Here is a 13,174-nt window from a genome sequence, read left to right as displayed (position 1 = left end):
CCTCCTTTAACCTAAAGTCTAAAGTTTATCTATCTATCTATATATATATGCTCTAAAGTTTTATTTTTTGTATTATATATTTTATATTATATCATATATTACATTATATAGTATAATTATATCTAATAATTTTACATAATTAACTGAAAGCAAAACTGCTTAAAGATCTTTGGTTTTCTGACTGCTTAAGCCAACAGCGGCAAAATTAAAACTCAGAATTCTTGGTGAATCTTCACTGCACAATGGTGTAAGTGGTTAATCGGCAGTTGACATGATGAACATATACCATTTAGACATTCATCTCTAAAACTCATCCTTTGTGGCCAAAGGCATGTATTTCTGTGTGCTATTAACTTGGGACTTGTTGAATGCATCTGGACATTTCTGAATACATTTCACAGTACTACAAACAAAAAATACTAGGCCTAAAGATAACGAGCCAAGTTTGCTTAACCACAGGCAAAACAGCAGTGAATTACAGTTCTTTTTAGTAAATCAAAGGCATTTCACAAAAGAATATTTATCTTTGCCATTCACACTATAGCTACTTAATTAATTTTCTTTACGTTGGATTATCTCTTGATATGTTAATGGTACGTAGTCAGTCCCACAGCTACATGTATTTGTAAATCACACATTCCGTGTGCATTTTCACTTAATAAAACACACCTCAGACAAAAGGAAGGGAAGGAAAGCATAATAAAATTACTTAACAATATGAAATGCTTTACCATCGTGAAGGAAACACGACTTTTTGTATAACGCTCTGCCCTACATTGGCATACTTTCCTATATTGAGCAAATTATATAGCTTACATGCAGGCCTATCCTGGCTAAAATTTGAATATTAAATTTGGAACTGATATTTAAAAAGATATGTCTGAGAAAAATAAAGTAAAACAAAGTGTCTATGAATAAAGAGATTCTTTTTTTTTTTTAAAGATTTTTTATTTATTTATTTGACAGAGAGATCACAAGTAGGCAGAGAGGCAGGCAGAGAGAGAGGAGGAAGCAGGCTCCCTGCTGAGCAGAGAGCCCGATGCGGGGCTCGATCCCAGGACTCAGATCATGACCTGAGCCGAAGGCAGCGGCTTAACCCACTGAGCCACCCAGGTGCCCCGAATAAAGAGATTCTTGATAACATTCAGAGAAGGCCTGTTTTATCATATAATCATGATCGGTTCTATTCTGTTTAGCCTGAGTCTCTTTCAGGAAACTTACATTGTTTCTACTTTTCTACAACAAGATTAACTATCTTCCTTCAATCTGTGTATCCTCTCCAATCTTTCTTAATTCTCCAGTGGTTTTTCTGGGGTTGTAAATTATGTTCTATGAAGGTGATGAGTTACTTGTCTTAGTTTTTGAAGCACCTGCATTCCTTATAATGATAAATTATGAAGAAAGTCTATTATGAAAATCATAGGAGAACCTATCACATAAACACTTTTAAATGGCATGCAGTATATAAGGTTGAGCTATATAAAGTGCATGCTTCTGTATGCAATGTAATTCAATAAACTAGGAGCTATTTTAATTGGATACTGCACAATTATTGGTAATGACAATTCAAGTATCTTTTTTCTAATGAGGACTCTTTTGCCTAACCATATATCCCTCTTCTGTGATTTAATTTTTCATGTAATTAATTCCTATTTATTTTCAAAGTAGCAGATACAAATTAATATAATTTATTTCTTAGAAAAAAAATAATTTGAACAAGTAATGACTTTGTTAGTTAACTTTGGATGCTGTGTACTACATTTATATCATCGCAAGCTTTATGTTTACAGTATAGTAGGAACATTTTTCCAGATGAGAGATACAGTCAGGCTTGTTTTTAAATTTTAAGACATTTCATACTTTTTGTTAAAACTGGAATTATCACATAAAAATAGTAAATTTAATTTATAGCATTATCAGTGTCTATTTGAAGTTAATGCAAACAGATTTTCTACTTGTTCTAGGCACTTTTACGTTGTTCTGACAGAGGACAATATCAAATTCAAAAGTACAACTATCTGGGCAAAGTTTTACCTTTGGTTGGTGCTATGCTGAATTATTATAGGCAGAAGCTATTTACCTGATTTTTAAACACAATCTTTGCTCTGACCAAAATGTTCATCCTTTCACTGAAACATAAGAAATTAAAGATAAAAGATTCTAACAATAAAATACCTTGAGAACTTCCAGCAAAGAAAAGAAGAATGATTATAAATAGCTTACAACCTAAGTCCTAAAATCAGGCAATAATGTATAGCAAATCAGCATATTCCGTATCAAATCGTTCTGAAAAATATTACCAATCCATCTTTCTCTATATTCACAGTGTTTTAAAGCTTTTCTTTCCCTAAATGAATAGGATGAATCCACACTAAAGAAAAAAGCACAAAATAAAGTAGAAGGAAATGAATAGTATGTGAAGGAAATTAAGAAATAAAGATGTTAATGCTTGTGGTGTTAAGTATATCATATTACCCTGGGAAGGGAGAAAAATACCTTTATTCTAATCTTAGCCAGGTTCATGAAAAACTGTCCTCATAAGAAAAGAGTGAACATTTTTGTTTTCCTGAGTAGGGCTGTGCAGTCAGAAAGATCTTGTTTGGAATCTAGACTTCATCCTTTATTAGCCATTCCACTTGGACAAGTAACCAAAAAACCTAGCTTCTTCATGGATATAAGATAATGGATGAATAATGAATAGTGTACAATAGATAAAATCATAAGTATACCCACTAAAGGAGAAATCCCAAAGCATTCAAAAACTATAAAGAGCCACATTGTGTTCTAGTAGAGAAAAGAATACCAGGGATTTCTGAAGAGAAGTTGAGTATGTATATTTAGTTCTTAAAAATAGATTTTTTTTTAAATTACATCCTCAGCAACTTATATGAAACAACAGCAATATTTCAAAAATAAGTGGGAATGTTTTATAGCACTATATTTAGAAATTAGTAAGGTAACACACTTCAGCTTGTTTGATTTATAATAAGGAGATAAGAGATACCGCTAACTATATATAAAGCAGTAGGATAATAAACTATAATAATAAGGAATCTACATAAAGAATTCTCTTTGTGAAGGTATCTATAAAAGCTATAATAATAGTAATAGTAATAATAGTAAAGTACAAACCATTTTTACTATTGTGTAGTTGGCTGTGAGAGGTTGGATGATTTAAAGGAGTCATATCAAAGAGACAAAGTTAAAAGCAAAGCATAAGAAGGACTCACTGGGCAAGCATTTTGGAAGTTTTATTTTTCAATTCCTGCCAGCAATTTATAGCAAAAACATTTGCCCCTGATTGCCTAGAAATCAATATTTAATATATTTCATTTTGTAATAGAGAATTCATTCTGAAAATTATTTGGTCTCCTTGAGTTAGGAATCAAGATATTAATAGCATTGTTTAATTATCTATTTGGCATAGCATTTCGCTTTTATTTTATTTTATTTTATTTTTTTAAAGATTTTTTTTATTTATTTATTTGACAGACAGAGATCACAAGTAGACAGAGAGGTAGGCAGAGAGAGAGAGGGAAGCAGGCTCCCTGCCGAGCAGAGAGCCCGATGTGGGACTCGATCCCAGGACCCTGAGATCATGACCTGAGCCGAAGGCAGTGGCTTAACCCACTGAGCCACCCAGGCATCCAGCATTTTGCTTTTAAAATCTGTACCTATTTTGCTTTTGTATTATTAAACTGATTTTCCTAACACAGAAGATATCCTTATTTCATTGTATATGCAAATTTCACAAATAGATGTCAGATTATAGTAGGATTTGGTTAATATTTATAAACAACTTTATAACTCTTCAAAACAGCAAGACTCTTCAGAAATATGACATATTTTATGCATATAAAGCCATATTTAATGAGATTAATAAAGTACAGCGAATGAGTATGAAGGTTTCACCCTTTTAAGCTTTAATTTATAGAAGTCATTACTTGCAACAAAACATCACTTACAATTTTTCATTTGCATTTTTCTTTAAAAACACAAAAGCAAAATATGTTGAGAAGCCTGAATATTAATGAGATCACAGGTGATTTATTGCGAAGTTTCTTCTGCCTTGGTGACCAACCTTCTGGGAAAGACAGTACAGGCTCTGAGAAGACATGAGTTTAAAATGGGTATGAGTCACATCCTTGCTCTGCTATGTAACTGGTTATTTAGCAGGGCTGTCTGAATTGCACTAGTGTTCTCTGAGCTTCTAAAGGGCAGGATAGGGCTTGGAGGGAAGAGAAGGCAGTGTTTGCTTATATCATTATCTAAGGTAAGGAGAAGAAATATTTTACCTTTATTTCTTCAATGCTAAAATACGGTTACAAATCAAAGATGGAATGTACAACTAGGCAGATATAATGCGCATTTAATTTCTAATTTAGAAGAGACAATTCAGTTTTATTAGTTTATCTCTTTTTGTTAGCCTCAAGGGTAGCAGCATTTTAGGTAAATTATTTTTTCTTTTACTTGGCATTCAGGTAACTACTTTATTCCTCCCACCTATTACTAGAAAATAAAAAGGAAAGAAAACCTTCAGTAGTAAATGATGAATTTTAATATCTAATTATCTGAGAGCACTGGCAAGGATCAGTTTTCATTTGTTAGAAGATGTAAGTGAACTTTTGAACAAAATAATGATAAGAGGATGTATCATTTGCAGGCACTGTAGTAAGGAATTAACATATATAAACTCACTCAGTCCTCTCAAGGTCCCTGTGAAGTGCTCTCTGTATCCCCATTGCATATACACGGAGCATATAGAAAACTTACCAAAAGTCACAGAGTTAAAATTCCATTCTCAAAACTACTATGAGTAAATCACCAATTTGCAAAGTTTATTTGATGATGCCTTTCCCCTTTTTATCAACAATGTTCCTAATGGGGGAGGCCATCTTTCGGTACATTATTGTGCCAGTGAGAGCCAAGATTTACCCTTAAAATTATGAAAAGATTGCTGTAAGTCATCATAATTGCACTGATTACATAAATTTATGGAGAATGCATGTGCAGACTAATACAAATGTGAACCTTGAAAGGAGAACCCATCCACTTTAATGAATATGACTGCACATCTACAGAAGAGACAGCCTTCATGCACACAACACTTAGATTTGGCTTAAATAAATATAGCTTTACTGGTCAAATCCCCTTGTATAAAAATCTAAATTGCATTAACTTCTATGGGAGGTTAATGAGATGGAGAATGGGAGATAGATAAAAATCCATTACGCTAGCCAAGCTATTGTTTTAGAAGAAGAAATGCCTTTTTGCTAATTCTGCTGCTAAGAAGGGTCACATTTTTGTAATGACACTACAGTTGGGGAGGAGGTTGGGCGGAACAATTTTCATAATTCATACATCGTATTGGCAGTAGCTACCTAGCAAAACTTGATTTTAAACTGAAATTTCTGGTGTCAATTCAGCTAATTAAATAAAAAGAAAATGAGCAATGCATTTACATTAGTCACGATGAGATAAAGCCTAATAAAATCCAATTTCAGAAAATATCCCGATTTCTATATAGATCTATAAAAGGAACAGAAATGTTTAACCATTAACTGAACTACCAGAGAAATTTCTCAGCAAATGCTTCACTTTGGGATCAAATGCAAGTTTTAGAGCCATTGTTAATCTAAATTGTTCAGGATAAGGTTTGGTCAGCAGAGGTTGTGAGCTAGAGATAAGAGTGGTAAAGATTATGTTAGCTGCAAATTTTTCCTACCACTACTGGGAAGTTAGAGCTACTAGAAATTTGGGTAAAGTTTCTAAAAATCTGGGAGAAGCTTGGGGGAATTGAGGACTGACTTCAAGTTATGTGCAAATAGTAAATATTTAAATGAGCCAATGAATAAACCCTCCTGTGGGGTTTGTAAAAACTTGAGTTTGGATAAGAGTTAATCCTCCTTATAACTTCCTATAATTGACTATAACATTAATGCTCTTGAAAATCTCCTTCTGGTTATGAAAGTGGCATCAGGGAAGTTAACGTGATCATACTCCTCAGGTACTGGCCTCAAAGAATTCTTAATTTACTTGAGTGAGTAGCGTTGTAGTAAATAAGTCAGAAGGGGAAAAATTATCTTACAATGTATAGGGAACATTTGGAAAACATCTTCACGAATATAGATATTCAAAGGACAAAGGGAATGGAATGTGTAATGGAACATTTTAAAGAGATGAGGTGACCAAATAACAAAATCCCAAAGAGAATATATAAGAATGATTACACGAATTAATAATTATCCATAAATCTTCCAAGGTTTTGCGTGATTCCAAGGAATAAAATCCCAACAGTAATCAAGTTTGCCACAATGGGAAATCTAGATAGGTAATCTGATACATAGGTTGTAACAAGTTGGTTCTAGAATAGAATATTAAAGATGGTTTGAAAAAATGAAAACCATTGAGAAGGAGTTCTGTACTGTATGGTAGATGCTTTCTTCTTAATGGATCCCAAAGATGAGAATGATGAATTTTTGTTTGGAAGAATAGATGTTAAGACATACAAAATTGTAAAATAATTATTCTTTTGATGAACTAAGCAGTGGTATGAATAGGAAAGAAAACCTAAAGTAGACTTAAGACTAATTTTTAGACAACTTCTTATAGTTTTTGAAGGCCAAAACTAAAGACAAAAATAAGAGATTTAATAGATCTTAGAGAGAAAGGAAAATGGGGTTTAAATGAACAAAAAAATTGCTAGCTGTGAGAAACAGAATAAATGGGAAGTTAGAATATATGAAGATGCAAAGATGTGCCTAGAATTTTTATTTTAATAATAGGGAATATAGTCTTTCGACTAAACAGAGGTGAATAATTATGTTGCCAAGGTGACTGAAGTGTTTATCCGGAAAGGTGAATCTTGGATTTCACCTACCTAAATATGATACACACGCCTGAATGCAGGGAAGATAGGACCCTGGGAAATAAGACAAGATTAAAGAAGGAGGTTAAAGACTATCTTCAGAGATATAATATGAAGAAATAAATTTTTAAAGTACTCCACACATCTGAGATGAAAAATAATGAGATGAGAATAAAATGAGGAGTTTCTGACTTGGGGGAACAGAGAATTAATATGGGAAATCAAGAAGATCATTGTGATGTCTACCACCATTAAAGTCACTGAGCGAAAGGAAGAATCCCTATCCTAAAGGAAAAGATCACTGCTGGACACACTTCAAATCACAAATTTAATTTAACCCCCTCCCCAAAGTCGACATTAGAGTAACTTATTGGATGTCAAGAAATTTTATACCCTTCTTCAAGAGTAACTTTAAGAAATACTTTCAAAACTAAAGGCTTGAAAACCAGATTTAAACAGATGATCAGTCAATATAAATATTATTATTTTCTTTAAATATATTTCAAATTGACCAGTCATCCACATATCACATATTCCAAGTTGATGAGATTCTTGAGAAGGAACTAAAAAGGGCACTGCGATGTTACATGTGATTGACCTCAAAATCAAGGTCACAAAAATGTGTCCATTTAAAACAGTTTTTAGTAAAATCACATACCTTACAATGTTCACATCAATTTACATCATAATGCTAGACAACATAATAATTTTACATGTTTTAAGGAATAATAATTTTACATATTTTAACTATCTTCACAGTAGGCTAATAAACAGTGCATCATTAAAATCAGATGATCTCATCTTTTCTTTAAGCAACAATTGTTCTATAGTTGCTGTGTTTATTAGATATGATATACTCCTAATAATAAATCTTATTCATAAGGGTAGTTTTCTATCTAGGAACATACTGTAAACTTTCCATCTGTGGGATTAGACAATAAACAAAATCTGTCACTATGAAAGCAAACATGTTCCTGAACTTTGGAGGCATTTTTAAGTAATTCGTACTCAATGACTAGGAAAGTATGTCCAAAGTTAGAGTATTCATATTTAAAAAAATTTTCACAGACTAACCATTCAAACTAAACTTGAAAAAGAGAAGGATATTTCAATGGTCATATGTAAATAAAAATCTAGAAAATAAAAAGACTGATACTGAAACAAAATATAAAAATGTGGGTGTTTTGAAGTATTTTCTTCATATTTGGAGGAATATTTGCACTCACTGTTCCTATATTGGGCTAAAGTGATATAGGAAATTTAATATTATCACTAGGTTATAGTTATTATATCACTGTCCCAAATAACATGAAAATCAATTAAGATTATATGTAACATGGGTCCCTATATCAAATTCAGCTTGGACACTATCTGTCCTAATTTGTTTTATGTAAATAAGATGCAAATCACTTGAGTAAAAGTAATTAAGAGCATCAGCATCTGAATTTTTCTGAATCATAAGCTGTGATTGTTAAATTATTTGTTTTAAGTAGTATTTAATGTAATAAAAAGCTGACAGAAATAGGTTTAAGTGGAACTAATAATCTTAGTTTGGGGATAGGAAAAAAAACAATGTTGATCATAAAAATAACTACTGAATATATGAATCAAAAATATCTTTCTTAGCAGTGTGATTGGAATAAGCTCATGCAAACATCATCTTTACAGATAAAATGATATCGTAAGTATTCCTCAGCAACATCTCTAGGGTACCCTAACTCTATACAAATATAGTATCTACCCATTTTTACTGTAATCAACCTAATTCTAATTTCCCCACTTCCCCCTCAACACCCCACACACATACACTAAAAAAGAGGGAGGGAAGTGGAGGGTAGGAAGGAGAAAGAGAAACAGAAGAATTAAAAAAAAAAAATTAACCACAAACAAAACAGTAGATTAAAGGAACTTCATTTTAAAAATTGAAATGATGCCCTGGGAACTTGATAACCAGAAGCACATAAACACACAAAAATCATAATATATATGTATATATATCCTTTTTCCTCCTAGATCTTTAAATATGCTGGATAAGTTCTGTAGATACTAAGATTAGATGTGATTTTTACCCCAAATATACAGGGTGCCTCAAGTACATATTAGACAGTATATTTTTACTTTCACAAAGACTACGAAATTGCTCTATGCCTGGGACAATGTGCAACTCTATGATACTTAGCAGACTATATAACCACGTAATTGCCCATTTTCACTGCTTCCAATGAGGCCTGACAGCTCACCAGTTTATTACAGTGGCAGATGACTAGAAAAAGAAAGTTCTCGTTTTCTAACTTTTTTCAGAAAAGATTTCCTGAAAACTCGGAATTGGGAAAAAAAAAAGGCTTATGAATAATGGAACACATTGCTACAGTCAACCAAGTTTTATAACCTTATGATATTCCTATCACATGGAACAAGGTCCAGAAGTTGCAAAAAAAGCAATGCATTTAAGAACTTCTTAAAGTAATCACCAAAGTAATAAATATGAAAAATCATTTCTAATTACCTCTGTTGAGTGACGCTGAACTGTTTATATCTCCAGTAATGAAGGAAGACTCTGACTGCTTTCGGACCGTGTCATTCCACATTCTACGAATTCGGCTCTGGATGGGGAAAAGGGAAAAAGGGAAATGAACTCACCAGGCAGTAAATTTTCACACAAATCATTCTTTCTCTTTCTGTCATAGTTATAGGAAACCTTTGTTTCTGGCATCTGGCAACTATATAACTTCTACAAGCCTGCAGTACAGTAGCACGAGAACATCTAAAACTAAATTAGTGATAATAATTGGTTCTCATTAAGTGTATTCCTAAATGCTTATACCAAAAATAATTGTAACTATGAAAAAGCAATAAATGTAATGTACCATACCAATTTAAACATGTTGATGATATATAGACGTGTACTCTAGATGGTTAGAGTTTAATAATTTTAGTTTCCAAAGTGAAACAAATTGTTTTCATTGTAACTTTTATGGGAATGAGGTATTTAAATATGTATTAAATTGTCAGTTTTATTAACAAAAGATTTACTTTAAGAATTCAAAAACTTGCAAGAAAGAAAAAGTTTGGTAAGAAAAGAACAGAGTATTATTAAAATGCTACTAAACTTAACATCTTCCATATATTTTGTGAGACCAGTGTAATTTTACAGGTTACATAAGATTTTGACTTTTCTTTCTTTTGAAGGAAATAAAGGAAGACAATTCACCCTTATTCATTTCTTCACAGTAGGTAGTTTTATCAAGAACCAAAAATTCTTACATCATTATTTATATTCTCACAGTTTCCTAAGTGTCAGATAACTGAAGAAAGCGGTGTAATATTTTTCCATTTGGGAGAAGGAGATTTTTTTTTCTGGCTTATAGTTTTGCCATTTTATTGTGTTAGGGATCAAAAAAGTATTAAGAATCCTGTGAGGAGGAAAACAACCTATCTTCAGCTTTTCCAAGGATGAGATAATTTTAAGAAGTATTACTACTAGTAATGGTACCAGCAAAACCAAGCTCACAAATAGATTATGTTCCAAATATATTTGAACTCCTTGAATAATAGGAGTATTTAATCTTAAAATACTAGACAATTCGTTTTATAAATCTTGGGACATGTTTATTCTTCAGAAATATTGTCTATGTTGTTTTTTTAGTTTAGCAACTATACACAGAGACACACTCCCTCACACATACAGAACAAAACTAATAAAAGAATTAGAGGAGCTCCTGGCTGGGCGCCTTCTCAGTGAGGAGAACATGTGACTCCTGATCTCCTGGTCATGAATTCAAGCCCCACGTTGAGTGTGGAGCCTATTTAAAATACAGAAGAAAAATAAAAGAGATTAAAATTTTTTAAAAAATTAAAACAATAAGAAATTATAAATTCTGAGCACTTTAGAAATGTTTCTATCAAAAAATACTTCAAAGCTTCAAACTGAAATACTGGAAACAATTCTCTCACATTTGTTTAATTAATTAATCAATCAACTAGTGAATTAATTAAAAATATTAAATGCTCTCTACTGCATGCCAGAAGCTACTCTAGGAGATACAAAAAGAAAAGACAAAAAATATCTTTGTCTTCATGGAGTTATTAGATTAGTTAAGTCATAGATGCAACAAATTATCACAAAAACGAATGCCAAAGTAAACAATATGCATACAAAGCTCCATAGAACCATTAATTATTATAACTGAAAACTATGAATGCAAATGATGTCAACGGTAGGAGGATATATAGAACAATATATAACAATAATAATAATAAAGCAAATAGCCCCCTGCAGCAACACAGATGTCTGAGGAAAGAAAGAAAATAGAAGAGAATAGGTACTGGGTGATTTCATGTGAATAAGTATCAAACACATGCCAAACAAAATGTACTGTTAAAACTTAAGATGGCGGTTACTTTAGAGGTGGATGATGGAGAAAGGTTCAAAGGGTTTCTAAGGTACTCCCAACATTCTAATATTTGACCCAGAGAGGGGTAATGAATCAATGTGCATGCACCTGTATTTTGTGTGCTTTTGTTAATGTTTGTTATATTACATAATTTAAAAAAAGTTTAAGTGCACGTAATGAGGGGAAATATCCTTGACTAGGAAGTCTGTTAGACTACTCTGAAGAAGTGACATCTTAACAGATTTGATGGAATTATGACTGTTGTTAGGTGACATTTACATGAGCTTCCCCCTACCTCCTCTTCTATTAGTCTCCCCAACTTGAGCTAGCCACACTGGTTCTCTTGCCACTCCTTTCCAAGTCAGTCATATTTCTGCCTCAGGCTTGATACAATTGTTTCTTCTGCCTGAAGTGTTCTTCCCCCTAGATACATGTATGAATAACTCCATCTCTTTAAATTTTTACTGAAATATTTTCTCCTTAAAGAGACCTAACTCAGGGCGCCTGGGTGGCTCAGAGGGTTTAAGCCACTGCCTTCGGCTCAGGTCATGATCTCAGGGTCCTGGGATCGAGTCCCACATCGGGCTCTCAGCTCAGTAGGGAGCCTGCTTCCTTCTCCCTCTCTCTCTGCCTGCCTCTCTGCCTACTTGTGATCTCTGTCAAATAAATAAATAAAACCTTTAAAAAAAAAAAAAGAGACCTAACTCGTTCTGCTGGTCCACCCACCTAACCCTGCTGTTTTCCTCCCGTAGTCATTATTATCTTATACAACCAGACTTAAAATTGTAACGCATTTATTTCTTATATTTATAAATAATATCCAGTATTTAATATCTAATGTCTGTATTAAATTTGAGGCTCCAGAAAAACAAAAATTTTGTCTCTTTTGTTTATTGATGTATCACACACTGAAATAATACCTGGTATAAGATAAATATGTATGTATACATAAAATATATATTTTATGTGTAAAACATGCATGTTACATGTAAAATTTTAATACTTCAATTAGTTCTTTCTATGTTCTAGGCTCTATACTATGTAATTTTTCATGTATTCACTCACTGAAATCTCACAAGAACTCCTTGAGGCAAGTACTCTTATTCATTAGAAAATTGATGTTCAAAATAAAATCTTTAAAAAAAAAAAAAAAAATCGGGCTCTCTGCTCGGCAGGGAGCCTGCTTCCCTCTCTCTCTCTCTCTCTGCCTGCCTCTCCGTCTGCTTGTGATCTCTCTCTGTCGAATAAATAAATAAAATCTTTAAAAAAAAAAAAAAAAGAAAATTGATGTTCAGAAGTTAATTAGCATATTCAATGTCACAGACTTAATAAGTGACAAAACCAACATTTGAATCCACTCAACTGGCTCCTGATCTAGGAGTTTAACAATTCACTAAACTATATCAAATAATAGTTGAATAGAAAAAGGAGAAAAAGAAAAAATATTGCAGCAGAGAAAAAGTATACATTATGCAGCTCGGAGTCAACCCTTAAATGTTCGTGGGATGAACTGGGATGATGTGGGGGTAAAAAAAGGAAGTCACAGAAGACTAAATACAATAATATAACACTTCAAAAAATATTTTAAAAAGTGATAGTAAAAAACAAAGTGATAGTAAACATCTTTTTTGGAGGTGGGAAACTATTAGAATGTGTCAAAGAAATGAAAAGCAGAAGTTTTCTGGTTGCAGGCACAGGAATTGATTAGGGAGAGGTTTCAGGAAGGAAAAATATACGGAAAATGTTCAATTCGTGAGTTGGATGTTCACTTCACAGGTGTTCATTTTACTACCCTACTTCATAACTTAATGGATGTTACATGTATTGTTTTATGTTTCAAATATCATATGACAAATGTAAATACATCTACAGAGTCAATAAAACAAATAAAAAATAGGTTAAAGAAAGGTTG

The 13,174-nt window shown here is 32.6% G+C and overlaps 1 protein-coding gene and 1 long non-coding RNA gene across 15 annotated transcripts in view; one reads left to right on the top strand and one right to left on the bottom strand.

The window, feature by feature from the left end:
- Window positions 1-13,174, bottom strand: part of ADGRL3 (adhesion G protein-coupled receptor L3) — an 846,536-nt gene that overhangs the window by 47,244 nt on the left and 786,118 nt on the right. For all 14 annotated transcript variants that reach the window (XM_047719410.1, XM_047719413.1, XM_047719415.1 and 11 more), the window contains one exon: window positions 9,375-9,471. In XM_047719410.1, coding sequence (XP_047575366.1) covers window positions 9,375-9,471 — 97 coding nt within the window. The remainder of the gene's footprint in view (window positions 1-9,374; window positions 9,472-13,174) is intronic.
- Window positions 4,240-8,583, top strand: LOC125093765 (uncharacterized). Its single transcript, XR_007125334.1, has 3 exons — window positions 4,240-4,273; window positions 6,415-6,416; window positions 8,495-8,583. It is a non-coding gene; the product is annotated as an uncharacterized LOC125093765 (long non-coding RNA).

This window comes from Lutra lutra, chromosome 2, assembly GCF_902655055.1.
Source record: "Lutra lutra chromosome 2, mLutLut1.2, whole genome shotgun sequence".
Lineage (NCBI taxonomy): Eukaryota > Metazoa > Chordata > Mammalia > Carnivora > Mustelidae > Lutra > Lutra lutra.
This window is presented reverse-complemented; position numbering and strand designations above follow the sequence as displayed.